At 56.1% G+C, this 27,831-nt stretch overlaps 1 protein-coding gene across 1 annotated transcript; it reads left to right on the top strand.

Annotated features, from left to right (window-relative positions):
* Nucleotides 1–7,715: 7,715 nt before the first annotated feature.
* NCBP3 (nuclear cap binding subunit 3) lies at nucleotides 7,716–21,352 on the top strand. Its single transcript, XM_027848875.1, has 13 exons — nucleotides 7,716–7,886; nucleotides 8,018–8,083; nucleotides 9,603–9,708; nucleotides 12,809–12,934; nucleotides 14,009–14,137; nucleotides 14,217–14,287; nucleotides 14,661–14,769; nucleotides 15,061–15,160; nucleotides 16,139–16,251; nucleotides 17,514–17,820; nucleotides 19,373–19,515; nucleotides 19,903–20,067; nucleotides 20,499–21,352. Exons 1-13 carry the CDS (start codon nucleotides 7,716–7,718, stop codon nucleotides 20,732–20,734), a joined length of 1,842 nt encoding a protein of 613 aa, XP_027704676.1. The 3' UTR covers nucleotides 20,735–21,352.
* The last annotated feature ends 6,479 nt before the right edge of the window (nucleotides 21,353–27,831 follow it).

Below are 27,831 nucleotides of genomic sequence, written 5' to 3'. Positions count from 1 at the left end.
AGAAGCACCTGACTACAGCAGTTCAGCATTTAATAAACCCAATGCAAGGCAAGGCTGGTCAATCAGTCCATAAACATTTAAGTGCTTACTACGTGCCAGGCACTGACTGTGCACTTTCTGTTTTGATCCTCACAACAACCCTTCAAGTAAGTGCCTTTATTACTTGGTAAGTGCTTTTATTATCCCCATTTGACAGATGAGGAAATTGAGGCAAATTGGGGCAGTGACTTGCCCAGAGTTGCACAGCTGGTGTCTGCGGCTGGATTTGCACCAGCCAGCTGCCCTCAATGAAGATGATCCTTTCTCTCAAGGCTGATCCGTAGAGCAAGTGATTGATTTGAAGGAAACAGTGCTATCTGAAAGACTGCTGGATTCAAAGGCAGAAGACCTTGGGAAAGTCACTTAATGCCTCTGGGCCTCAGTTTCCTCAGCTGTAAAATGAGAGATTTGAACCAGCTAACTGTCAAGGTCCATCCTGGCTCTAAGTCTGTGTGCCCAGGATACTTCGAAGCAGACTGGTAAGATGAGAGGCAGGAGCCTTTGTCTGGAGGCACCCGAGGGTCCAGTCCAGAAGAGCGGGTGTGCCTTCTGAGGACACAAGCCACTCGTGGGTGGTCCCCGCTGCTGCCCCAATCTGGGGCTCGGTGCTTGGACTCTTCACACCTGGCTGTTCTGGGCTTCCACCTGGGGGGACAGCCAGCACACGGGCACAAGCAGGAGACGACATTTCAGGAGGACAGCAGGCCCGCACCTGCAAGGAGTCAATCAGCATCTGGGAATGGCTACCTTGGGCCAGGCACCTGGGAAGTCACTTGGGCTGAGAGGAGAGATCCTCAGGGTGGACTTGCCCAAGAGATGGGAAGACAGCAGCCAGGACAGGACATACTCATTCACTTGACCCTGCAGTCATGAATTCTCAAGTTTGAGAACTCAAGGACTAGAAAGAAAGGGAGGAACAGAAAGAGAGAGACAGAGACAGAGAAAAAGAGAGGGAGAAAGAGAGACAGACAGACAAAGATGGACAGAGAGAGACAGAAAGAGAGACAGAGACAAACACAGAGAGAAAGAGGGAAAGAAACACAGAGAGAGAGGAAACGAAACAGAGATAGACGGAGACAGAGACAGAGATAAACACAGCAAAAAAAGAGAGACACACATGGAGATAGAGACAGAGAGAAAGAGAGAGAGGGAGAGAAAGCGAGACAGATGGAGACAGAGAAAGACAGAGACAAACACAGAGAGAGAGACTCATAGAAAAATAGAGGCAGACAGACAGTGACAGAGAGAGATAGAGACAAACACACACACACAGACAGAGACAAACACAGAAAGAAACAAAAACACAAAGAGACAAGGACAGAGAGAGATAGACAGATAGACAGACAGTGACAAACACAGAGAGAGAGATAGGGAGACAGACAGACAAAGAGAGACAGAGAAACACAAACATACAGAGAGAGAAACAGAGATAGAGACAGGGAGACAGAGATAAACAGCAAAAAAAGAGAGACAGAAAGAGACACAGACAGATAGAGACAGAGACAAACACAGAAAGAGAAAGAGAGAGGGAGAGAAACAGAGACAGATGAGACAGAGAAAGACAGAGAGAGAGAGATACTCACAGAGAGATAGAGACAGACAGTGACAGAGAGAGATAGAGACAAACACACAGAGACAGACAAAGACAGAGACAAACACAGAAAGAGACAAAAACACACAGACAGAGAGGACAGATAGAGAAAAACAGAGACAGACAAACGGACAGACAGACAGACACAGAGACAAACACACAGAGAGAGAAAGAGGGAAAAAACCAGAGATAGACAGAAACAGAGACAGAGACAAACACAGAAAGAGACAAAAACACACACAGAGAGATAAGGACACAGAGGGACAAACAGAGAGAGACAGACAGATAGACAGAGACAGAGACAAACACACAGAGAGAAACGGAGAAAGAAACAGAGAGAGACAGAGATAAATAGCAAGAGAGACAGAGAAATACACACAGAGACAGAGACAAACACAGAGAGAGAGAAAGAGACTCAGAGAGAGACACACATACACAGAGATAGAGATAGACAGACAGTGACAGAGAGAGACAGAGACAAAGAGAGAGACAGAGAGAGAGGAAGGGAGGGAGAGAACAGAGACAAAGAGAGAGACAGATGGAGATAGAGACAAACACACAGAAAGAGAGATGCAGAGACAGACAGACATACATAGAGATGGACATAGAAAGACAGAGACAGAGAGAGAGAGAGACACACACACACACAGAGACAGAGAGAGAGAGGAAGAGAAACAGAGACAGACAAATGGGCAGATGGAGACAGAGAGAGACAGAGACAAACACAGAAAGAGAGAGACAGAGGCAGAGAGAGATAAAGAAGGATGCTTATACATGTAAAATTAAATGTATTGATTTTGTACAGATATTTAACAAGAATAAATTAATCGCCATCATAAGGAGACCAAAGGCACTCTAAAATCACCATAGTCATCAAACGCTTGGTCTACTTGTCACTCAGGGACTGAGCAAGCCAAGGCAGTGCTGCTTTAGATTACAGGATGTCCCAAAAGTCTTGGTGCTGTTTTAAACCGTTTATTAAAGTTTGTGGCCATTAAAGCTACCATATCTTAAAATAGCTCTAGGATTTGGGGGACACTGTGTCAACTCACATGTAGAATTCCATAAAAATTTTCAGTTTCCAAAATGGCCAATTGGTGGGCAACATTTGAAGGAAGTCAGTCAGTCGGTCAGTCAACGAGCATTTACTAAGTACGGACTATTTGTCAGGCACTGGGCCAACCACTGGGTATACACAGAAGGGCAGAAGACAGTCCCTGCCCTCAAGGAGCTCACAGTCCAATGGGGAAAATGACATACAAAAAACCCATGTCCGTACAAGATGCAGCCAAGACAAATTGAAGAGAATCACCAGTGGGAAGACACTGGCATCAAAGGAATGGGGAAAGGCTTCCATAGGAGGTGGGATTCTAGGTGAGACTTGAAGGAAACTGGGAAAGCCAGGGGGCAGAGAAGAAGGAGAGCATTCCAAGCATCGGAGACGGCCAGCGAACATGTCTGGAGTTTGGAAATGGAGCATCTCGTGAGGAATAGCCAGGAGCCCAGAATCTCTGGATCACAGAAAACATCAGGCAGTCTGGAAAGGTGAGAGGGGACCAGGTCGTGAAGGGCTTTGCCAAACAGAAGATTTTGTATAATATGCAAAACATATCTATTAGATATATCTAATTTTATTTTTATCATAGATGTCTGTTTTACTTATTTTATATATCACCTGGAGGCAATAGGGAGCCCCTGGAGTTTATGGAGCAGGGGGTGACAGGATCAGAACTGTGCTTTAGGAAGATCACTTTGGTGGCTGAACGGAAGATAGACCCACCCCCAGGCTATTGCAATAGTCCAAGTGTGAGGAGATGAGTGTCTTCACCAAAGTAGGGGCAGTGTCAGAGGAGAGAAGGGGGCTATTGGAAAGATGCTGCTGAGGTGAAATCGACAGGCCTTGGCACCATATTGGATCTGGAGGATGAGAGAGAATGAGTGCAGATTGACTCCCAGATTGTGAGCCTGAGGGACTGGGAGGGTGGTGTTGCTCTCTATAGTCTCAGGGAAGGTAGAAGGAAGGGAGGGTTTAGGGAGAAAGAGAAGGAGTTCTGTTTTGAACATTTTGAGTTTCAGATGTCTGCTGGACGTCCTGTCTGAAATGTCTGAAATGTCTGAAAGGCAGTTGGAGGTGTGAGATTGCAGGCCAGCAGAGATGCTGGGGCAGGTTTGAGAACCATCAGCACAGAGATGGTCATTGAATCCAAGGAAACTGATGAGGTCTACAACTGAAGCAGTACAGGGAGAGAAGAGCAGAGGGCCCAGCACAAAGCCTCAGGATCCCTCACGGCTCGAGGGCATGACCTGGAGGAGAACCCAGCCAAGGAGACTGAGAAGGAACAGTCAGATGAGCAGGAGGAGAACCAGGAGACAGAGGGGGGTGTCCTGAAAACTGAGAGAGAAGGGAGTATCCAGGAGAAGAGAGTGACCCACAGCTTCCAAGGCTACAGAGGGGCTGAGCGGAAAGAGGATCGAGAAAAGGCCATTGCTGTAAAGGATCCATGAGGAAAAAACGCCATCTACCTCCAGAGAGAGAACTGACGAGTTCTGAGTGCAGACTGAAGTATCATGTTCTCGTTTTTTTATTCTTTTTTTTTTTAATATGGCTAATCTGGACATATGGTTTGCATGACTTCATGTATGTAAGAGATATCATATCGCTTCCCTTCTCTGCGGTGGGGGGAGGGAGGGAATTTGGAACTCAAAATTTAAAAAGAGAAAAATGTTTATATATATATATATGTCTGTGTGTGTGTATGTATTTGGTGAGGTAATTGGGGTTAAATGACTTGCCTAGGGCCACTCAGCTAGTTAAGTGTCAAGTGTCTGAGGCCGAATTTGAACTCAGGTCCTCCTCACTCCAGGGCCTGTGCTCTATCCACTGCGCCACCTAGCTGCCCCTAAAATAAATGTTTTGTTTTGTTTTTTTTAAAGGAGAAAGAGAGAGAGGGAGGGAGGGAGGGAGAGAGAGGGAGGAAAGGCTTCTGGATTTGGCAGTTAAGAGGTCACTTTGGGGAGAGTGGTTTCGGTGCTGGATCGTTCAGGGCTTAAGAAGAGGCAGCAAGTGGAAGCAGTCAGCTTGTTCGGAGTGTGACCACGAGAGGCACAAGAGAGGGAGGACGCTAGTGAGCAGAGCTGGAGAGCTAGAGGGAGGGACGATTTGCTCGACAGCCACCCGCATGGGACCGGGGATGGGAACGCAAGGAGAGCGTTAACCGGGCAGCGGCAGAGAGAGACAAGGGGGCCAGGGCTTCCGGGAAGGGCGGGAGGCCGTTACTTCTAGGCTGGGGCATCGGCCTGGGTAGGGGCCCAGAGGCCCGCCAGGACCTGCCAGTGCACCGTTTTGGCTGGCACGGGCAGTCACGTGATAGACACCCATCGCCATGACCAGGGGTTGGATTTCATCTGATTCTCCGCCGTGCGGAGCCCCCTGGTGGTGACAGGGTCAGAGTTGGCAGAGACAGCTGGGAGGGGGCTGGAGGCAGAAAGAACACTTAGGTCTTAGGGAGATGGGTTAAGAGGCCAGGACGGCTTCAACTACTTATTCAGCAATTCAATTCAATAAGCATTTATTAAGTGCCGACTGTATGCTAGGCATTATGCTAAGCACCAGGTATACCAATAAGAAAAAGACAGCCCTGACCTCAAGGAGTTTACAATCTAACATGGGAGGTTGGGGGGGAGGGGAGACAGCGTCCAGGAGGACGCTAGAAGTGGGAGGGGGGCAGGTAGAAGCGGAGGGCTCCCGGAACAGGCGTCTTGTCTCCTGGTGCTCAGACCAAGAACAGCTGCAGAGGGAGGGTGGAGAATTAGGCAGAAGGCACGGGACGCCTCCAAGGCCCCCGAGCAGGGAGGGAAGCACAGGGTGGGCTTCTGCTCCCAATCTGCAGCTCCCTCCCGGCTGCCAGTCTCATCGAGGACAAGGGGGAGGGGCCGGCTCCTCAGCCTCTCCCCTCCTGTTCAGAGTCAGACCGCCTCATTAAGTTCCCCCTGCGCCCCCTTCCGGAGCCACACGCCTGGGCAGTGCCCATTCCCAGGGCTGTGATCCCCCGGCCTGGGCTCCATGGGCAGAGAGTGGTGCCGAAATGGAGGCCCCAGCCCGCAGACCTTCCCTGCCCTTGGCCCTCAGCCCCAGCCCTCCCGCCCAGCCACAGACTATCTTGATCTAAAACCTCCTTCCGCCCCTTTCAGTCACCCTGGGGCTGTTCTCTGAGGCTGCTCCACTTTCTTGTCATGCTTTTATAGGATCATCAGTTGGGGCTAGGAGGGGCTTCAGAGACTTTCTAGTCCCAGCCCCTTGTTCTACAGATGGGGAAACTGAGGTCCAGGTAGGTCGTGTCTCGCCTTATCTCGTGCAGCTAGGAGGAAGCCAATCCTGGCCCTCGGACCCCAGATACTATGTTTTTCCTCCAGGGCCCTGGCAGCCTGATGCTAAAGGATGCATCTTTAAAGGTCTAATTTGACCAATTTTTGAGCCTTCCCACTGAGCAGCGTGAGAATGGGCCAGGTGCCCTTTCCCGGGCCCAGCCGCTCCAATAGTCTCAGGGTGAGCTGCCTCTCCCTCCTGCTGCCTGGCTTTCCTCTCCTGCACCCAGGATCGCCCGTCACAGAGCAGCAGTCTCCTCTGGGACCCCCCCCCCATTAACAGCTGCCCCTAACCCCAGAGCCACCTCATTAAATATCAGGAGCTTCTAGGGACTGCCCCGACCAGGGGACTTAGCCAACAGAGACCATTTACCCAACCCAACCCATCAGAGTTCCATTCTTCGAGGCCTCTCCTCCCCAAGCAGGTCAGCCAGCAGGAGTGACCTCACACTCCCTGGCTGGGACACTGAGGACCTTTTTTCTTTTTCTCCCAGGTCTCCAGAAGAGTCTCGATCCCTGGCAGGGCCATGGACTGTGCTCTGGACAGTTCTTGGCCACTGGGTTTCAGAAGGAATAGCTCTTGGGGTTTCTTAGTGTTACATGAATAAGGCGCGCGGCTCCGAGGGGCTACTGGGAGGGGAGGGCCCCAGATGTGCACCCCACTCTTCCTCTGCCTCTTTGGCCACGCCACCACCTCCCCTCTTCTCCCCAGTGTGGCTCCCAGACCTCCATGGCAATGGTCAGCAGTGACTCTGAGGCAGGGACCGCTGGAGGCATATTTCATTATATATATATATGATGGTGCGAATGAGGGAAAGAAGGAAAGAACAGAGGGCAGGGGACCGATAGTCTGTGGGCGCTCATCTGGCAATGAGACACTGCCCACCTAGCCCAGCGTGGGGAGAGCCGCTCACTCTCGGGACACCGCCCACATGGCCCCAGCTGCTCCTCCCATCTGGGGGATGCTGGAGGCGTCTCACCCAAGCCGGTGCCATAGGCACCACACCTCTGATCGCTGCGTGGGGGCAGTGGACATTCCTCGCCCAGGTGGAGGATGGGACAGGCACCGGCTTCCCCAGCCCCCTCCCGGGCAGTCCTCTGTCCAGGCCGGCTCCCTCCACCCCCGGATGTGCCCTCCTCTTGGCTGACTCCTTGGCCCAAGACTCGCCCTGGGTATTTCTGTCCGCTCCCAACCCTTCTGGGTGTTGCTGCCCCATTAGAGCGTCAGCACCTCGAGGGCAGGGCGCGGGGCATACTGCAAGAGCTTCATAAATGCTTAAGGAAACAAAATCTATGCGGTGGGTACACGGGCAGCGCGATTCCCACCACCTGGGACTAAAGGTGAAGGTGGAGGGAGGAGACCCCTGCGGGAAAAAGAAGGATGCCGAGGGGAGGCGGAAAATCGCGAATTACCCCAGGCCAGCCGGCCTTCCCTCCGCTTTCTCCTCCGGGAGACCGGCGCAGGCGCAGGAGCCAGGGAAGCCGTAACTACGGCAACGGCTCCGCGGAGGGGCGGGGAGAGGGGCGGAGGCATCCTCGGGGACGCTCTAGGCCGCAGAGGCTTCCTCTCGATGGTACGTCGGCGGCGCTCTGGGCGGCCCGCTCGCTCTCGCTGGTGCGCGTGCGTGCGTGCGGCGGCGCTCTGGGCGGCGCGCACGCGCTCTCGCTGGCGCTCCTGGAGGGCGGGCGGACGGCGGACGGCGGCGGCGGCGGCGGCGCCATGGCGGCCGTGCGCGGCCTGCGGGTGTCGGTGAAGGCCGAGGCGGCGGCGGCGGCGGCGGGGCCGCCCCTGGGGCTGCTGGGGCCGGGCCCCGAGCGGAGCGAGCCCGAGCCCATGGAGGTGGAGGAGGGCGAGCTGGAGGCCGTGCCGGTGCGGCGCTCGCTGCTGCCGGTAGGACGCCGGGGTCCGGCCGCCGGGTGGGTGCGCCCCGCAGAGCCCCCCGCCGGGCGCGCCGGGGCCCTGGGGCGGCAGGGAGCGAGGGCAGGGGTCGGGGGTCCCCCTCACCGCCCGTCTCGTTCTAGGACACGAGTCGCCGCTACGAGAACAAGGCGGGGAGCTTCATCACGGGCATCGACGTCACCTCCAAGGTAGGGAGGAGCCCCGGAGGCCGGCTCACCCGGCGGGGGTCCCTGCGCGGGGAGGCGCCGGGGGGGGGGGCGGGGATGCTCCCGGGCGGATACTTTGTTGCTTTTGCTCCCTCCCACAATGCACCTGTGGTTGGGGATGAACTCCGTGTTCAGTGGGGAGACGGCCGGGGTCTGTCTACACCCGCCTCCACCGGAGGGTCAGGACCTGGGGGAAAGGCTTCCTGTAGGAGAGGGGCTGGCCCAAGAGCAGGAGGAGGGAGAGCAGCCCAGCAAAGGTTCGGAGGCCGGAGATGGAGGGCATACCTGGGTGGGGGGGGTAGAGTGCCACGGCGCGGGCCTGAGTTCAGATTCTGCCCCCACTGATTAGCAGGGTGACCTAGGTTAGCCGGGTATCCCGGTCTGCCATGATTTCCTCGTCTGTAAAGTGAAGGTAACAGCTCCTGCCTGGAGTGGTCGTCAGGACCGGGAGGAAGATTTGTAAAGCGCTTGTCCAGGGCCTGGCACACAGTAGGTGCTTAATCAGTGCGGGGGGGGGGGGGGGCTTCTCGATTGTGAGATGGGAGCACACCCTTCCCGCAGCCGTCCCCCCTCCCCGCAAAGCAATCCCTGTAGGTGCAGCGGAGGGGGAGCAGGCCCTGCCTGGCCAGACTCTGCAGGCTCCCTCTCCCCTTCCCGTCAGCCTCTACACCTAACCCTACAAGTCTTTTCTCTGACATTTAGAATGGACCTCACCCCTCTTTTCCGTCAGTCAGTCAATAAGCATTTATTAGGCACCTGCTGTGTGCCCAGCCGTGGGCTAGGTGTGGATCACTAGATGGGTGCCCAGTTCTTGTCCTTTGCTTGGTGGCCAAGCGCTCTGACTAATCAGGCCTCTCAGCCCACCTTGCCAACGGCCGAGGTCCCGGCCCCTGCTCTCTGGAAGCCTCGGTCCTAGAGGCTGGCGTTTTCTGCGCCCCGGTCAGGCTCCCGCTGGCTTCGCCTGGTGGACGGGCCCTCTCCCTCCAGCTGTGGGGGAGCCGTCCGTGTCCTTCCTCTGCGTGCTAGGTCCTCTTCTCCCCAGTGACCACGTGGGCAGTGCAGCCCTCCAGCCCTTTGGGTTGAGATCAGTCTGTCCCGTGACTCGACCTGGGCGTCCTCCCTCACTGGGGATCGAAAGTCAGGAAGGGAGTTTCCAAAAGGCGTGGGAAATGAGGTCGGGGGTCAGAGTTAGGGTCTGTCCTGGTGGGGGCTTCCAGTGAGGCCGGCATGTCCGTCCACGTGCTCCCTGCCTAGCCCTGCTGCTCCTCCCTGCCTGGGCCTGGTCTCGTCAGCCACAAGAGGGAAAGGAGAGGCTCCCTTTGACGGCCGGGGCAGCAGCAGGAGAGGCTGTGGCGGGGCACCGTTCTCACGTCTGGTGAAGGCAGGGAGCCGTGTGGCCGTGTCTCGGCATCTGCCTTGGCTGGGATCTGTGGAGGGCCTGGTGCCCGCCTGCCTGCTTAGCCCCCGATTGGCCTTTCATCCTCCGTCTCACGCTCTGTAGGAAGCCATCCAGAAGAAAGAGCAGCGCGCCAAGCGCTTTCACTTCCGGGCCGAAGTCAACCTTGCCCAACGGAACGTGGCCTTGGACCGAGACATGATGAAGAAAGGTAGGGGAGACACCCCCCCCAGCAGCTGAGGGTGCCCCCTTCACCTTTGTTCCCTTGGGGTTGGTGTGATGCTGGGATGAAGTGAAATTAGGGGTGCCAGGGGGAGAAGATATGGGAGCCCCCAGGGAGGGGCAGATGGAGAAGCACTTGAAGAGGCGGGTCCTGGTATTGCCGAGCGAAATTAAACTGATCTCTGTTGAATGACTTGTGTCTGTCATGAGGAGGGGACCTCCAGGCACCCCCAAACATCTGTGAGGAGGAATAACCTTCCTCTGTCACCGACAGAAGAGACCCAGGAAGGCCTGGACCCCAGTGGAGAAAGAGACCAATTGTTTGGAAATCCTGGGGCACTTTCAGGAGAAAGGAAAGTGCGGGAGGCTGCCCTGCCCCCTCGAGGGGGGGGTGGCCCTCGCTGCCCAGCTGGGGAGTGAAAAAAGGCAGTGGCATGAACTCCTGGGCGCCTGCCGGGGTCAGGCCACTCACTCAGTCCCTGCGGTGACTGCGCCAGGTCTCCCTGTTCTTAGGGACTTGAAGAAAGAAGCCAGTGAGTCCAGATTTCTCCCCCATGTGTAGACACGGATAGACCTGGGCAGTCCGTCTATGCGGGTCTTCTTGGAGGTGCAGATTCTTTCTTCTAGGTCCTCTTGGAAGTTGTGCCCAAGGGGCCCCCAACGTGTTGGGATGGCCTCCTTTGGGGCTCCTGATCTTCTCTTGAGCCATAGACAGAAATGACCCCTACGTATTCCTCTCTTCTTGACCGTGTTCATTGACGGGCTTCTCCTTAACTACGTCCCCAGGTGTGAGGTCACTGGCTGGAGGGATGTATGAGGAACCTACTGATGCCCCCAGGAGACTGGGGACCACGTCCAAGGCTTGAACCCCGCGGCCCCAACCTGGGCCATCCCTCCTCTTCTCGCCTGGACTGCCCCCTTCAGCTCTAGGCTTTGATTCTCTCCCTCCCCCCACCCCACCTCCTCCAGGGAAAACAAGATGGCGGGCTTGTAACCAACATGCCTGGTCCTCACTGGCTGCAGCTGCACAGCACGTGCCTGACCCTGCCCGTGAGGCCCTTGCCTCTCAGCCTCTTTAGCCTTTGCCAGGTGGTTGCCCGTGTCCACACTGCTTCCTTCATTTGAACTCTGGCCACGGGAGGTTCCTCATTTCTTAGGGCATAGGCGTGTGCCTTTACATTAGACACCACAAAAAGTACTGCTGTTGATATTTTTGTACGTCGGGCCCCTTTTTCTCTTACATCTTTGGGGCATAGGACTACATCAGAGGGCAGCATATTCAGTGACCCGTCTTCTGAAATCTGTGGGATTAACCACAGGCCTTCGCTGGGCCGCACCTTTCTCCTCAGACTAACCTTTAACCCTAACCTGTATTTATTGTCTTGGTAAACTCATCTGATTCTTTCACGGTCTCTCGGCCCGCCGGCTTCCATAGGTTTGGGCCCTCACTAGAGTATATGAATTCAGTCTGTTTACCCAGCCCCTGTCTCTCTGCTGACCTCCAGCTTCACATCTCCAACTGGATGTCCCGTTGACATCTTAAACTTAATATGTCCAAAACACACCCCATTCTCTTTTCCACTAAACCACCCGTGCCTCTCACTCCTGCCTTCTCTATTACAGTAGAGAACGACACCCTCCCCCCAGTCCTCCAGGTTCACAGCCTAGGAGTCATCCTGGATCCCTCATTCTAACCCCCCCCTAACCCCACCCGCCCCAACGCCTGTCCATTCCCCCCCCCCCCCCCCCCCCCCCCCCCTGGCCCTTTCCAACCCCCCCCCCAGCATCTCTTGTCCATTTCACCCCCCCCCCAGCATCTCTTGTCCATTTCACACCCCCCCCAGCATCTCTTGTCCATTTCTCCCCCACCCCCACCCCCACCCAGCATCTCTTGTCCATTTCACCCCTGGAGCATCTCTTGTCCATTTCACCCCCCTGCAGCATCTCTTGTCCATTTCACCTTTGCAACATCTCTTGTTCATTTCACTTCTGCACCATCCCTTGATTAAGCCCCCTCCTCTCAGACACTTCCCTGACCTTGGTGCAGACCCTCCTCATCTCATGCCTGGATTGTTGCAATAGCTGTTGGAGTGTTGCAGTAGCTGCCTACCTCAAATCTTTCCCTGCTGCAGTCTGTTCATTCACCAAAGTGATTTTCCTAAAGCACAGGTCCAACCATCACACACACACATTCTGTCTCTCTTTCTCTCTCTCAACTCCAGTGACTACCTAGTGCCTCTGGGATCAAATACAAAACACTATGTTTGCCATTCAAGGCCCTTCATAACCCAGTCCCCTCCTACCTTTCTAATCTTTTACCTTACATCCTGCCATATACTATTTGATCCGGGGACACCAGCCTCCTGGCTGTTCCTCCATCCTCTTGACTCCAGGCATTTTCTCTGGCTGTCCCCAAGATCTGGAATGTTCTCCCTCCCTTCCTCCAACTACTGACCTCCTTGACTTCTTGTAAATCCCAACTAAACCTCCCCCTTCTACAGGAAGCCTTTCTGGGTCCTCCTTGATCTTCGTACCTTTCTTCTGAGACGTTCTCCACATTGTCCTGTCTACATCTTGTTTGTACACAGGTGTGCATGTTGTCTTCCTCATTGTTGTGAGCTCCTCAAAGGCCAGGACTGTCTTTTGCCTCTCTTTGCATCCCCAGCACTTAGCCAAGGGCCTGGCACGTGCTAGGTGCTTAATCGATGCTTGTAGACCATGGAGTGACTAAGGTGTTGGTCTCAGAAGTCCCTTCCAGAGCTCGATCGGAGCCCTTGGCCCCACCCTCAAAGATGAGCCGAGGGAGCGTGGATTATCGATCTGAAGCTGGTGGGGAGGGAGCTGGGGGTTAGGTGGGAAAATACCTGGCTCACCCTGCAGGCACCCCTGCCTCAGCCATGAAACTGAGGGGCATTGGGTGTGGCCCCAAAAAGATTGGGTCCAGCGGTCGGGGGTAGGGGAGTCCTCGTCTCTGACTTCCTGTGACGATGGCATCCGTGCTGGTGGTAACCAGTTTCTGTCAATTAAGAAAACGTTAAAGCTCAAATCCATTAATATTTTAATTCCTAAAATTTTTTGCGCCTTCACAGCGATCCCCAAGGTGAGACTGGAAACCATCTACGTCTGTGGAGTTGATGAGATGAGCACCCAGGACATCTTCACCTACTTCAAGGAGTACCCCCCTGCTCACATCGAGTGGCTGGACGATACCTCCTGTGAGTGAGAAGGCCAATGGGCCCGACCTGCCGCGGGGGGCGTTTGAGGAGACCGAAGCCCTCCCAGCTGTGCTGACGGCTCAGACGCCCAGGCCAGGCCACATCCTCTCTCCTGGGAGGGCTTTCTAGACCGCAGCCTTAAAGCCGCTCGGGCTCTGCCGAGAGAGGGTCTATCGAACATTGTGTAGACCCAAGCATCTGGGTTGGAGTGAGGGTGCCGGGGCCGAGGCTGACGTGCCTAGAGGTCCCCCAGATGCATGTGCTGACGGCGCCAGGGCTAGTCTGCCTTCCTTGAGCCTGTCAGGATCACCCGGTGTACTAGACCTGGGTTTTGTGGGTACTGTGGGCTGGGTTTTCTTATCATCCCCAGTTAACAGGTGGAACAGTGTGAGGCCCAGGGTGATAAAGGGGCCCTCTAAGCCTGCATCTCTCTCATCTTCAGGGCTCACACTTCTTCTGGGAAGGAGGGGGAAGGGAGGAAGGAAGCACCAATGAAGCACATACTGTGTGCCAGGCCAGGATGGTCTCGGTTGATCCTTGTGACAACCTTGAGGGGGGAGGGAGGTGCCAGCAAAGTAGGCCCGAGACTGAAGCCCAAAAGCCTGTGACCTGTAGTTTGATCAGAGAAGGTTTTCTACAAGACTCCCTAGGCCCAGGAGGCAGTGCCACATCAGCACAGGGCATCCTCAGACCTGGGAGCTGGCCAGTCTGGCTCTTTGAACCTGCGAGCAGCGAGCTCGGTCCCCAGGGGCTCCTCCTGTGGAGGCCCTTAGGAGAGGCTTTGTGGACTTGGCCCAGGTTTTGGCGAGTGGGAGACATGGTGATTTGGAGTTAGAAAGAAAGGGCCAGAAACACAAAGTGATACACGCATGCACGCATGCACGCGCGCGTGCTCCCTGATGCTGCGGTCCAAGGCCGAGGGGCTGGTCCTCCTTGGTTCACCTGGATGTTTAGGACATGATACACACCCACACACCCCCACCCCCCTGCCATGTGGCGGGTGCTCCCTGATGAGGACCAGGCCTCCTTGGTTCACCTGGATGTTTAACGAGAGGGTACCCCATCCCCCACCAGGTAACGTGGTCTGGCTGGATGAGGTGACCGCGACTCGGGCCCTGATCAACATGAGCTCCCTGCCCAGCACGGATAAAACCAAAGCCCGAGAGGCCAGCGAGGAGAAAGCCCCAGAGAAGATGAGGAAAGGTACCTGGGGTGGAGCAGGGGACAGACCCTGAGGGGGCCGAAAGTGGGGGCCTCACCTCTCCTCTGCACCCTAATCTAGACAAACAGGACAGCTCTGATGATGAGACCGAGGAGGGAGAGGTGGAAGATGACACCGCGAGTGACCTGGAGGTCAGTCAGGAGGACACCAGGGCCTCTAGCCGCTAGCGGGGGGTGGGACGGCCCAGGCCATCCTGGAGCCTTGCTGTACGGTGGTGGCAGCAACCCTAAAACTTCTGAGAAGGTCTGTGCTGCCCTCAGTGTGGGTCCTGCCTCACGGATGCAGATTGCAGCCTTCGAGGGGCATTTCGTCCCTCCCCACCCCATTAGCCCAGGTGCCACCCTGCCCCGTGAGGCACCAGGGAGGGGCACGCACAGCCGCAGGACACAGGGCATGCACGCTGGGCTCACTCGCAGGGGCTGCCAGGCCTGGATTCCAGTGGGGGCACAGAGGAGGCCATGTGACGTCACGTCTTTTACTCTGCAAATGTTTTGTGTTCTCAAGTTGGATGCGCTGTCCCAGGTAGAAGAAGATTCCCTCTTACGGAATGACCTTCGTCCGGCCAACAAACTGGCCAAAGGGAATAAGTTATTCATGAGATTTGCCACAAAAGGTAGGTCTGGGCTGCTGTGTGTGTGTGTGTGCGCGCGTGTGCATGTGTGGGTGTGGGTGTGGGGTATGTGTTTAGGTGCCGGGGTGGGGGGGGGTTCCCTCCCTTGGTGGTGACTAGAGTGCCCGCTCTGTGTGCGGACCCCTCTCGGGTACTAGAGGACCTCGGTGACCGTGTAGCTCCATGTCAACTCCTGAGGACCACCCCCAGCCCTGGACTGTGCCCCTGGGGCCTCTTAGCGTTCTGGAGGGGGCAACGCAATGGACTCGGTGCCGTCCTCTCCTGTCTTTGTAGATGACAAGAAGGAGCTCGGCGCGGCACGGAGGAGCCAGTATTACATGAAATACGGGAATCCCAACTACGGAGGCATGAAGGGCATCCTCAGCAACTCGTGGTGAGCGAGGCTGGCCGGCACACGGCCCCTGGCCAGCCCTGAATGCGCGCCTCCTGTGGGCCAGGCTCTGCTGGCCGCTGGGGATGCGGAGACAGAAGCGAAAGCCTCCCCTGCAGAGGGCTTACAACGGCATGTGTAGGGGAGGGGGCAGCACGGCGGGGAGGGTTCTGTGGGTTCTGTGTGTCAGGAGAGGAGTGCTTTGTGGCCATGGGGCCCCCAGCCCATCTGTCTGCTCATAGTGAGTAGGTTGGAGTGAAGCCATCCTGCTGAACTCTGCCACGAGGTGGGGGTGTCGATCTACCGAGGACTTTTTTTTTCCCAAATTAGGAGGCTCTTTTATTTATTTTTTAATTAACTTATTTCATTTTAATTAATTAGTTAGGATTAAAATTAAAATTAATTAAATTGATTTATTTCGATTTGTCAGCAATCACTTCCATAGGCTTTTGAGTTTTAAATTTTTCTCTCCCTCCCTAAGATGGCACACAGTCTGATATAGGCTCTACATATACATTCCTATTAAACATATTTTCACATTAGTCAGGTTGTAAGGAAGAATTAGAACCCATAGGAGGAACCACCAGAAAGAGGAAAGAAAACTCAACCGGAGGGAAAAAAAGAGCAAATAGTCTGCCTCGATCTGCATTCAAACTCCGTGGTTCTTTCTTTGGATGTGGATAGCATTTTCCACAGTCCCTAAGAGATGTCTTAGATCATTGTATTGCTGGGAAGGGCTGAGTCTATCAGAATCAGTCATAGCACAACGTGGCTGTTACTGTGTCCAACGTTCTCCTGGTTCTGCTCCCTTCACGCAGATCTGCTGAGAACTTTGCTCAGCGAGTAGGGAAGGCAGGCCGGAGCCTCCTGGGAGCTGGTGGGCGGTGGGCCCCTGGGCCTCGAGGAGGCTGGGGCGGGGCCAGGGGGTCCCTGGAGAGAAGCGGGCGATGGCTGAGAGTGTTTGTTCTGACAACTGCACAGGAAAAGAAGATACCATTCCCGCCGCATCCAGAGGGATGTGCTCAGGAAGCGGACGCTGATTGGGGATGATGTGGGGCTGACCTTGACCCCCCCCTACAAGCACCGGCACGCAGGTACCTGGGGTGGGGGGTGCCTTTGGAGCTTCCCCCCTTCCTCTTCCGCCTGACTCCTTCTCCTCCCCCACCTTATCCAGACTCATAGAAGGCTGCTGGCCTGAGTCGAGAGTGGGCACCTACCAGCTCGGCAGACTCCGCAGCGTGACAGCGGGGCCGGGGTGGGGGGTGTCTCCAGGAAGGACGGTGGCAGACAGGTGCGTGTCTGCTAGGGGGCGGACGGGAAGCCTGGGTTGTGGGGGGCTCTGTTGAAGGAGTCCTGGGGAACAGAAGGCAGTTGTTTCAGGTATTTGAAGGTCTGCCCACCTTGTGAAGGGCACAGCTCGATGCCCCTGAAGGCTTCCTGACTGTGAGAGCTGCCTCGGCAGGTGGTGAGCTCCCCATCACAGGAGGGCTCCTAGAGAGTCCCTTCTGCCTCTGAGATGGGTCGGAAAATGTGTGGTGTTTGAAAGACCAGGGCAGGAGGAAGAGGTGTTTTGGGGGCGCCCCTCCGAGGTGGATTGGGTGATGTCGGCCCTCGGCGTGGCTCCTCAGCCTTGCTGCATGGAGGCTGGGCCCAGCCATGTGCTCTAGGCAGAGGAGGGGAGGTTTTATGGAGCACCTCCCGGGTGCCAGACCCTGTGCTCAGCACTGCACGGGTGTGATCTCATTTTACGTCACCGTTAGTACATGTCTGAGGCTGGATTTGAATCCAGCTCTTCCTGACTCTGGGCCTAGGTCTTGCATCTGGTCCCTTCATTAGTTAGATGGCAGCTCAGGCCCATGGAGGTCTGGTAACATCCCCCATTTGTTGGACTGCCAGGCAGGCTCAGCTGTGTGCCCAGGGAAAGATCACACTCACACTCACCCTTCTCAGAGGAAGGGCCCCGTGAGGTTTTAAACAAATCCACCGATCCCCCTTGGAGAAGCACCATTTTACCATCCGTCTCATCCAGTGCCACAGCAAGTCAGCTGATGTCTGGGATGGGAGTGGCCCATTTCTGTTGTCTTGACACTTTGCAAAGCACTTTGTTCAAGATGCTTCGGTGAGGGAGGCCAGTGACGAAAATGAGGCTGAGAGCCTTCGGCAGGATTTGAATTCAGATCCCCCAACCTGTATGGGGAAAGATTATTGTTGCTGGATGACTCAGAGACTGCCATGGACCCCCTGCCTTTCTCTTCCCACCAGGGAGCGTCTGAGAGGAGGGAAAGGCAGGCGGACAGGATGCTGCGAGACCTGTTGTTTGGGGTCTTTCCCTACTCCCTTGATTGAATTTTTCCAGGTCTGGTGAATGTTCCGGAGGAGCCTATTGAGGAGGAGGAAGAGGAGGAGGAGGAGGATGAAGAGGAAGACCAGGACATGGATGAAGACGACAGGATTGTGGTGGAGTACCGGGATGAGCTGCAAGCCTTCAAGCAGGCGCGTGAGCGAAGTGCGTCCCGTCGGCCCAGTGCTAGCGGTTCGGGCTCCGACTCGGACGAGATGGATTACGATCTGGAGCTGAAGATGATTTCCACACCGTCGCCAAAGAAGAGCTTGAAGATGACCATGTACGCCGACGAGGTGGAGTCACAGCTGAGGAGCATCCGGTAAGGTGGGCGGGCCTCCCTGACCAGCTTCTTCAGGCCTTGCCTGGGGCCTAGGAGATGATCCATGTGCCTCTTCTCCTCTCCACATTCCCCAGGTAGGTGTGCAAGCACATGCGTGTGCGCGCGCATACACGCGCGCACACACACACACACATCCACAGTCCACTCCTTCTTCTAAGCTCGCTGGCCTGAAGCAGTGGGGGAGGTGGGGTCACGGCACAGCCGGGCCTCTGGCAAGAAGGCAGTGGCCGAACATCAGCCCCTGAGCCTCCCCACTCAGACAGATGGGTTTGAAGGCAGCTTTGACTCCTGGTGACCCGCTGCCCTCATTTAAGGCGTGGGACTTGAGGGTAGTGAGTGACTGAAGCTTTACAAAGTGTTTGACCTTCCTAATGTCACTTGAGCCTTGGGACAACCCAGGAAAAAAGGTAGGATGGGCACGGATAGCCCCATTTCGGTTTTTTTTTTATTAATTTGTTTTGATTTATCAACAATCACGTCCATAAGCTTTTGAGTTTTGAATTTTTCTCCCCCTCCTTCCCCAAGACGGCACACAATCTGATATAGCTCTACGTACACATTCCTATTAAATATGTTTTCACATTAGTCGTGTTGTAAGGAAGAATTGGAACCAATAGAAGGAACCACAAGAAAGAGGAAACTAAACAAAACAGAGGGCAAAAGAGCACATAGTCTGCATGTCCTCTGCGTTCAGATTCCATGGTTCTTTCTTTGGGTGTGGATAGCATTTTCCATCACGAGGCCTCTGGAGACGTCTTAGGTCCTTGCATTGCTGGGAAGGGTTAAGTCTATCGATGTTAGTCATCGCACAACGTGGCTGTTACTGTGTACAAGATAGCCCCATTTTATAGATGAAGAAACTAAGACAGGGTTAGAACCCGGGGCTCTCTTCCCACTCCCCAACCTGCTCCCTCTGTTGTTGGGTTAGAAGGGCAACTCCAGTCAGCATCCGCCCATGGCTTTTACCTTTGGATCGTTAATTCCTGAAGCTGTTGGCCATGGGTTTGCTCCTTTTATTAAGGGGATTTGTTCTGTGAAGTTTGGATTTGGTCAAAGGACCACACTTGAGGACCTAGAGGGCCACGTGTGGCCTTGAGACCGCACGTTCCCCACCCCTGCTTGAACCACATCGTGTCAGTCCATCCGTCCTCTGAGTGTGCTGCAGGGTGGAGGCCTCCTGAGTGATGTCAGGCACCCGCCATGGCCCAGGGACCTGGAGATAATGGATTCTCCAGACTGGCCTGGCCTGGGGAGGAAAGTGTGGGGTTGGCATGGCTCTCGCTTCCTGTGGGCCAGGGGAACAAAGCTCCCAGCTCTCTCCTGGCCCCGGCATTGCCTCCCACGGGGCGCAGGATAGAGGCAGCCACGTTTCCTTTGTGGAAAAAAGGAACCAAAGCGATCCATGTGGTTGGTCAGCATTACATTGTCAGCTGCAGTCCCAGGGTGGGCAGGCCTCCCTACACAAGGCTGGGGAGGCTGTTTGTCCAGCATCCCCAGATAAGAACCAGGTGGGGTCGCTGTTTTTGTACAGGAACTCCATGAAGGCGGACAGTGTAGCCACCAGCAACGTAAAAAACCGCATTGGGAACAAAGGGGCGTCTGATGTGCGGTTCCTGCTCGAGGAGAAGCGGCAAAACACAGCGCAGAGGCCGCCTGTGAGCAGCGTCAAATCTGGTATGGCCCCCCGAAGAGGGGGTCTTTCGGGGAGGGTAGAAGCAGGAGAGAAAAGAGAGAGCTGGAGAGGGTGGGAAGAGGAGAGAGATGGAGGGGGAGGGAGGAAGAGAAGGAGGGGAGGAGAGAAAGGGACAGAGGCAGAGACTCACACGGAGTCCCTCTAGGTGGGGGTTCCAGCCATGAAACACTATCAGAATCCCCCAAACGAACCCTGGGGAGCAGCATGGGCTCGGGCCTGTCCCCCGCACTCCGACTGAGCTTTCCCCGTTGGGGCCCCAGGCGGACTCCCTGCGGAAGGAAGCTGTTTCCTGGGGCCTGGGAGCAGCAGCGGCCCGCGTGGGAAGAGGAGCCCGCTCAGGCCCCGGGTCTTTCCCTCCCTGTGCCCAGATGTACATCAGAGATTGGGAAAGAGAGCACATTCTCCAGAAGCCAAGACCCCGAGCGGCGCCTTCACCCCCCGGAGAGAGCCGACGTCCGACGTGCACAGCAGGCTCGGCATTCCGAGGCAGGACGTCAAGGGCCTGTACTCTGACGCCCGGGAGAAGAAGTCAGGTGGGTGCCAGGCAGCAGCAGGTGTGAGCGTGCGAGGCGCGTGCGCAGGCAGGCCCACGCGCACGCCACCTCTGCGGGTCAGCAGGCCGGCCAGACTGGGCCCCCCTCCCCTCGTAGATTGTAAGCTCCTTGAGGACAGGGACGTCGTCACATCGGTGTCATCCTCACTTGGCACAGGGCATGGCACGTGGAAGATGTTTTTCGTGTGGGGGGCGTTCACCTGCCATCTCCCACCTGTGTGGTGATGGTTCGGTCGTCTTCACACGCAGACCCACGTGTCTCACACACACCCCTGCAGTCTCCCCCATAGAGTGTAAGCTGCCAGCGGGCAGGGCAGGGACCGGGCTGGACTGCTGACCTGTCATCTGCAGGGTGGGGAGGCCCCGGTTCCTCACTGACCGCGCCCGCCCCCCCCCCCCCCCCCCCGGCAGGCAGCTTATGGACCCGCTTGGGCTCTGCCGCGAAGGCCAGGGAGAAGGCCGAGAAGGCAGACCCCGTGGCGGCGGCGGCCCCCGAGGAGGAGGACTCGGAGCTTCAGCGGGCGTGGGGCGCTCTAATCAAGGAGAAGGAGCAGTCGCACCAGAAGAAGAGCCGCTTGGAGCGCTTACCGTCTCTGCAGATTGAGATCAGTCGGCAAAGCAGCTCTGAGTCGGACGCAGAGTCGTGAGGCCAGGTAGGACGGCCCAGCGCCCCTGGCGCTCGGGCCTCCCCGTGGGCAGCCCTGGCTTTGGCGGATCCTTCTTTCTTCCTGTTCCTAGCAGGAAATGATCACCCAAAGAGCCGCGTAGCGAACCTGTCCCCACCTTGGCCTTGACGGTCGCCGCTACCAGCACCTCCAGCCTACAGGAGCGTGGGGGCGTTGGGGGCGCCGGCGCCTGCCAGGGAGGAGAGCCCTCCCCTTGAGCCCTGCCCGAGCAGGGTGGGAGCGGCGCATTTCACGGACTTGCCCTCTGGGGTGCCTGCACCATCCAGGGCAGCCCAAGATGTAGCAGCTGGAGGGTGCTGGGCGCCAGGAGATGCCCGTCTGTCTGTCCGTCTGTCCGTCGTTCCCTGTTGGCTTTACGCGCAGACCGGCGTCTCCGGGGCAGCCTCGGACTTGGGGTGATTTTTGTGGGGGCTCGGCGTTGGACAGTTTTTGTTCAGTCTATTATGGTTTAAAACTATTCATGATTTCAAAGCTTCATTTTTATATGTGAACATTTTTCCTGTTGGCTGCAGTGAAAGCTCAAGTGGTGTCTTCATACGTGCTGTTAAATATACATTCTCTGATTTGGAAGAGCAGGAAGCGCGGCCTCCCATTCTTGGCGGGTGCGTGACCGCAGCCGAGGGTGGCCTCGCGGGGCTCCCCACCTCCGCTTCCTCGTCCGCCGGATGGGCGCAGTAGCATCGCCCGTAGCCCCTGTCCCAGGCTGGCCGTGAGGCCCCCCACTAGGCACTGGTCGCCGCTGGCTGCTTCCCGTGTAGGGGAGGGAAAGAAGGAGTGTGGCCACATCCTGGGCCCAAGGAGCCGGGTGCGGGGGCTGCCCGCTCGGCCTGCCGGGGACGGGGCGGTCATCTGGGTCAGCGTCCTTGTTGACGTCAAGGGAGTTGGGACGAGGGTCGCCCGAGTGAGGGAGCAAGGCCAGGTTGTGACCCCGGGTTCCCCCCAGAGGGATGGTGCTCCCCTCCGCCGGTCTGTGGCATCTCTGTGCGGCCTGCGCCCAGGAAGAATCCAGCCAGGTGCCAAGGGCCCTCTCAGGCCCATCCTCCTCCCTGACCTCAGCATTTAAGGCCCTCTCCAGCAGCCACCCTGGTATGGCTTGTCTGTCCACACTTGCCTGGTGCACACTTTCCTCACCAGCCTCAGCTTCTTAGACTGGGCTCCTCTGATCGTCCTCCTCAGTGACCCACCCTTGTGTCCGTCTGCTCCGTAGGGCTTTTACAGATCTTAGTTGTCGTGGGGCATTTCCCCCCTTCCTCCAAACTGGAATGATTTCTGTTTGTCTTTCATTTTTGAGTGTTTTTTCCCTCTGTCTCGGTTCTATTTCCCCTTTAGAATGCGAGATAGCCTTTTTCTGAACCCCATGAAATCCACTCACCTTAAATCTGGCTTTCCTTCTACCTAGCAAGAACTCTGGTGTAATCTTTTTTTTTGTTTTTTCTTTTTCTTTTTGCTTTTTGGTGAGGTAGTCGGGGTTAAGTGACTTGCCCAGGGTCACACAGGTAGTAACTGTCAAGTGTCTGAGGTCAGATTTGAACTCAGGTCCTCCTGACTCCAAGGCAGGAGCTTTATCCACTGCGCCACCTAGTTGCCCCTATAATCTTTTTCTTAAAAAATAATATTTTATTTTTTCCCCAGTTACACGTAAAAATAATTTTTAGCATTTAGGTTTTTTGTTTTTAGTTTTGAGTTCCCAATTTTATCCCTCCCTTCCTTTTTCTGCCCCCTTTCCTGAGACAATGAGCAGTCTGACATAGATTCTACACGTAAAACATTTCCATGTTAGTCATTTTGTGGACGAAAACTTGGACAGAAAAAAGCAAACGGAATGCTTCGATCTGCATTCCAACTCCATGGTTCTTTCTCTGGCTGTGGACAGCATTTTCCATCATGAGACCTTTGCATTGCTGAGAAGGACCAAGTATATCAGAGTCAGTCACCGTGCACTGAAGCTGTCCCCGTGGACAGCGTTCTCCTGGTCCTGCTCACTTCACTCTGCATCAGTCCATGCAGGTCTTCCCGGGTTTTTCTGAAGTCGGCCTGCTCATCGCTTCTTACAGCACAGGAGTATTCCATCACAGTCATATGGCACAGCTTGTGCAGCTGGAATGACTCAGTTCTCTCTGTATTTGAGAAATGGGGCCTTTGTCTGATGTAATCTTTGTCAACTCTGGGGATCCCAGCTCCTCTTCATCCTGATGCCTTCCCTGCGGGGTCCTGGGGGTACCCCTGAGGGCCCGCGCTGCCTTTCTAATGACACGGCCCAAGCCCCCGTTCCATGCGTTCCAGTGTTAAGGGTCAGTAAGGAGAGCTCATGTCGGTTAGCTTCTTACAAAGGGATAGTTGCTGAGAAGATGGAGAATGGAAAGAAAGAGCATCTCTCCCCCCTCCCTGACTCGGCCTCCCCGTGTGGGGAGCCAAAAGCTGAGTCGTTTGACCCTCAGTGGGTCCATCCCCTTCCCCTCCCCTTGGTCATCTGGCCTGGGCTCCAGCCCTGCCCACCCTTCCAAGCTGCCGAGACCACAGCCTAGCCTGACACCCTTTCCCAGAAGAGCAGGAAGAAATACCCAAGAGGCCAAGTTTAGGGCTCAGGACCTATAAACACTCAATTCTGACTCAGAGGCCAATCAGAAGATTCCTCTTCAGGTGGTAATTTTTTAAAAAGCTAGCATGTACTTTGCAAATATTATCTCGTTTGGTCCTCATAACACCCCTGGGAGGCAGGTGCCTACCACTCAGTTTCCCCATTTTACAGACAAGGCAACTGAGGTAGACAGTGGTTATGTGACTTACCCAGGGTCACTGAGCTAGGAAGTGTCGGGGGCTGGATTTGAACTCGGGTCTTTGTGACTCCAGGCCAAGCACCCTCTCCACTGCACCACCTAACAGAGCAGACACAATATTCTGGCTTCCTTCCAGGCTGGCCCCATCTTCTGCAGGAGACCTGGCCTGAAGGCAGTTTTCTCCCTCTCCCTGCCTTCAGCTTCATCCTCCGTGACCAGCTTCCTGGCACCTGTCCGTGCCCCTCCCCCAACTCTGTGGTCCAAAAATCCAAATGCCACCTGTCACCGTCTCCTTATCCAGTTTGTCCTGGATCCCCCTCTCTCGTGAATCTTCCACCTCCAGTTAGCAGCGATGGAAACATCTCTGGTCTGAGGGTTGAGTTTTTGCCCACGATGTGTGCTTTCTGGATGCCTTTGGGTGGGGCTATTAGGAAGGGGTGGCGAGAGCCTCAGAAGCCCTCTCGTGCCAGGTCTGTGCATGTTAAGACGACAGTTGTCCCTCTGGACGTTGCTGCCTCATCCCCCGAGCAGGGAGCCACTCGTCTCTTGGTGCTGCAATCATCGTGGGACGACAGTTCGCCCACGGACAGGCACCTGCGGCTCTTTCTGCGTGGTCATCCCGGTCACCCCTTGGAGGAAGAGAAGCCGCGTCCTTCTGAGACGGCCCACCTCTCCCGATGCCGAGGGTTCCGTTCTCCTCTCTGTCACCACCTTCTGCCTCCAGCCTGCTGACAGGACGAGATTTCTCTTTGCCCCTTTCACGCCCTTCGACTTCTCAAGGAAGAAACTAGTCTTTCTCCCCCAAGTCACTTCCTGTGCCAGTGAATTTCTCCTCTGTTCCTTTGATTGATTCAGTGATTGACAGCTTTAAGATCACTCTAACCCATTAACGTCAATTAGCTTTTACCAGAAGGTCTGCTGACCAGGCAGAGCAGGAGCAGGACCACCTTCCATCAGCCACGTTGCCTTCCAGCTTCCTTTTCCTGCCTCATCTCCAGCCCCCGGAGAGGAGAGGACGTGTGCAGCAGGGCCGCCCGCCTGCCCGCCAAGTGCCTCCAGTCTTAGCTTTGGGAAGAGGAGCGGTGTTCTCCACACAGGGACCCGCGTGCTCATACCCTTCACGTCTTGGGGACTCTCCTTCCCTCACCACCTCATTCTTCCTTCCCATCTCCCGCCCAAAAGCTTCATTCTGATTCCACCCTTCCTTTCCACTGTGCGCTCTGGAATGCCTGTTCATAGGCAGCAAACTTCCTTAACTGTATACCTCTCTGACTCCTTCCATCCGCCAGTTCTTACTAAGACCCAGCCTCCCTGGCCTCCCTCTGCAATCCTGGCTGTGCCTTCACTCGCCCAGGGGTCCAGGCGGGGGAGGAGGAATCCTCCTTGCCCCCCACTGCCACTTCCAGGCTCTCCTACCACCTGAAGAGGAATCTTCTGATTGGCCTCTGAGTCAGAATTGAGTGTTTATAGGTCCTGAGCCCTAAACTTGGCCTCTTGGGTATTTCTTCCTGCTCTTCTGGGAAAGGGTGTCAGGCTAGGCTGTGGTCTTGGCAGCTTGGAAGGGTGGGCAGGGCTGGAGCCCAGGCCAGATGACCAAGGGGAGGGGAAGGGGATGGACCCACTGAGGGTCAAACGACTCAGCTTTTGGCTGTCTCAGCCACACACCCTTGGTCTTGGTATCGCTCATAAATGTCCCCCTTCCATATCCAAGGAGAACTTTGAATCATACCATCCCTCCTGGGCTGCCACTCCCTGCCCATCCTCAGCCCCTTTCTGAGTCGGTTCTGCACCAGCCCCTAAGGCTCTTGAGCCCTTGGCCATTCCAGCACTGGAAGATGCTGTCATGTCTTGGGAAAAGTCAACAACTCTGCCCAAAACAGATGTGGCCCCACCTCCCCTCCAAGGGGCCCCTCTCAGGCTGGCTCTCCTGCAAGATCTGGAGCAAGCCTGTTTGCCCAGGATTATCCAAACTAGGAAGGGTTCTGCGTCTCCAAGCAGAAGCTGCCACGGGAAAGAATCCTTACATGGATGGAAGCTAAGTTCCCTTCCGACTCTGGTCCATCTGCCTAACGCCCTCATTTCATAAAGGAGGAAACGGGGCCCTGCCCAAGAGTGTCCCCTCTCTGGGCCCATTTTTCTGATCCATAAAATGGGAGAGAGTGGACTGGATGACCCCTCCCCCTCCCCCCCCAAGTCCCTTCCTGCTCGCATACTCTGACTCTATTATAACTTTGGAGCCGCCCTCCGAACCCCGCCCCCCACACGTATGGTCACCTCTGTGGTCACTAGGCGGCGCTGATTCTCAAATTCAAGACGATCCACTCCAGTTTTAAATCACTTCCAGGAGCAGTGGGAGACCCTTCTGCTCTGCTTTAGACTGGCCAGCCCCTTAGGCAGAAATCACTGAATCACTGAGTTGGAAGGACCCCGAGGCAGCCAGGCAACAGATGGATGGCACTGGATCAGGGGACCCCTGGACAGATGCCGGTGTCCCTGACAAGGGCTCTCCCAGACCCCATGGAGGGGGAGAGGTGTGCGGGGGTGGGGCTCACCCAGATGCCATGGAAGGGGAGGGATAGGGTGGGGCTCGGAAGCCCTGCTGCTTGCTCCGGCCAGGAGGAGGCAGCCCCGCCCATCTTATTCCACTGCAGCTCTCTTCTTGGGTGGGTGAGGAGAACTGAAGCCACTGTTCCCCCCCACCCCCTGCAGCTCCCCCGCCCGCCCCCTCGTTCCACTCCCGGCTGTGACTGCTCGCTCTTCCTTTCCCCCCACGCTCAGGTCCAGCCTAGGTCTCTCTCTTGACAGCTTCCACCTAGGACAACTAGGTGGCTTCCCCGCTGCCGCCCGGAGTCGCCCAGCCTTCTTATCACTCTCTGAGAGGCTCAGGCTTCAGAAGCAGTCAACCCCTGGCTCGTCGGTCCTGGGAGCGCCTTGCATTGAGGTCCAAGCATTAAAACCCTCTGAGCCTTAATGGTGAAAGCAGAAAGGACTGAAAACTGAGGAATCGAGCAGACTGGGAACAGCCCCCTCCCCTGTGCCACCCCCGGCAGTCGGCCCACCCCTGCAGCCCCGGGGCCGGAAGCCCTGGCGGCTCAGCGTGGGCCCCCAGTTGGGCTCGGCAGCCAGAACCAGGAGCTAGGGGAAAGGCGGGGGCAGAGACTGCACCAATGAATCCCAAAGCAGCCGCCTTCTGCCGCGGGACCGCAGGTGGTGCTCCTCCTGATCTCCCATCCCTCAGATAGATCGCTGCCTCAGCGGGCCCACAGGGGAAGACTGATGCTGAGGTCCTGGCCAGGCTTGGGGCCAGCCCCTGGGGCCTGGGATGGACTGCCACCCGTTAGCGGTCTGGCTCCATGTGGGCAGTATAGGGGAGGAGTTCAGGGCTGCGGCGGGAGCACAGCCACCTGTCACAGATGCTGCTGCCCCTTCTCCACCTGGTGCCAGACTGGCTCAGTCCCTGAAACACCCATTATTCCTGGCTCTGCCCTCTGGGGTCACGCGAGAAAGTCGAACCGTGTTCTCCCGGAGGGCCCCTCAAATACTGAAGACAGCTAGCACGTTTCCCCTCCTCCTGTCCCAGGAGTATCTTCTCTGGGCGATGCCTCACACGCACACCCCGGGGCCCCTCCCTATCCCCTCTGTAAACTCTGCTGTCTACACCAGATCCCAACACCGCAGAATTGACTGGATGAGGGGAGAGCCCAGTGGACCTGTCACCCCCTGAAGCCTGGAAGCTGGCCCTCCCTGCATGCAGCCCATGGGCAGTGAATGATCAGTACTCAGGTGGTGGCCCCTGAAAGCCCAGAGAACAGTGAGGCCTTTGGGGGGCCTATCCCCTTGTTTTAGATACATCCCTAGGGAAGGTTGTCTGGGAAGGTCAGGCTGGTTTCCTGGAGGAGGTGGGGGTCAATCGGGCCCCTGTGTTTGTGTGAGACCCCCGAGTGGGGGTGGGGGGAGACACTTCATACACACCTAACATCCCCTGCAGAGGATTTCCCAGGCACAGGCCAGACTCAGACACCCTCAAGGCAGAAGGAAATCAGACTGAATTGTACAGAAATCAGTCTGGGAGTGAGCAGGCCCCCAGCCGTGTCAGCAGCCCCTGTCTGGCTTGCTTCTCCTACCATTGTGAGGCCAGTTCACGTCCAGAAAAGGGGACTTCCTGATCCCTGCTCCTGGCCTACAATGGACGGCACGGTCAACCTCGGCTACATCCCTGAGGCTAGAGGCACAGCTCAGAGCTGGTGCTGGACACCCCAGGAGAGGTCCACGTCCCAGCTT

Source organism: Vombatus ursinus, unplaced genomic scaffold (genome assembly GCF_900497805.2).
Source record: "Vombatus ursinus unplaced genomic scaffold, bare-nosed wombat genome assembly UNPS02006874.1, whole genome shotgun sequence".
In the NCBI taxonomy this organism is placed as follows: domain Eukaryota; kingdom Metazoa; phylum Chordata; class Mammalia; order Diprotodontia; family Vombatidae; genus Vombatus; species Vombatus ursinus.
The sequence above is the reverse complement of the archived record's forward strand: the minus strand, read 5'-3'. Positions and strand labels throughout refer to the sequence as shown.

Excerpts from the sequence above, each read along its gene's own strand:
- NCBP3 (XM_027848875.1), top strand. The coding sequence starts at position 7,716 with ATGGCGGCCGTGCGCGGCCTGCGGGTGTCGGTGAAGGCCGAGGCGGCG. Across the intron at positions 9,709-12,808 it reads CCGAGACATGATGAAGAAAG|CGATCCCCAAGGTGAGACTG; the intron begins GTAGGGGAGACA and ends GCGCCTTCACAG. Across the intron at positions 17,821-19,372 it reads TCACAGCTGAGGAGCATCCG|GAACTCCATGAAGGCGGACA; the intron begins GTAAGGTGGGCG and ends GTTTTTGTACAG.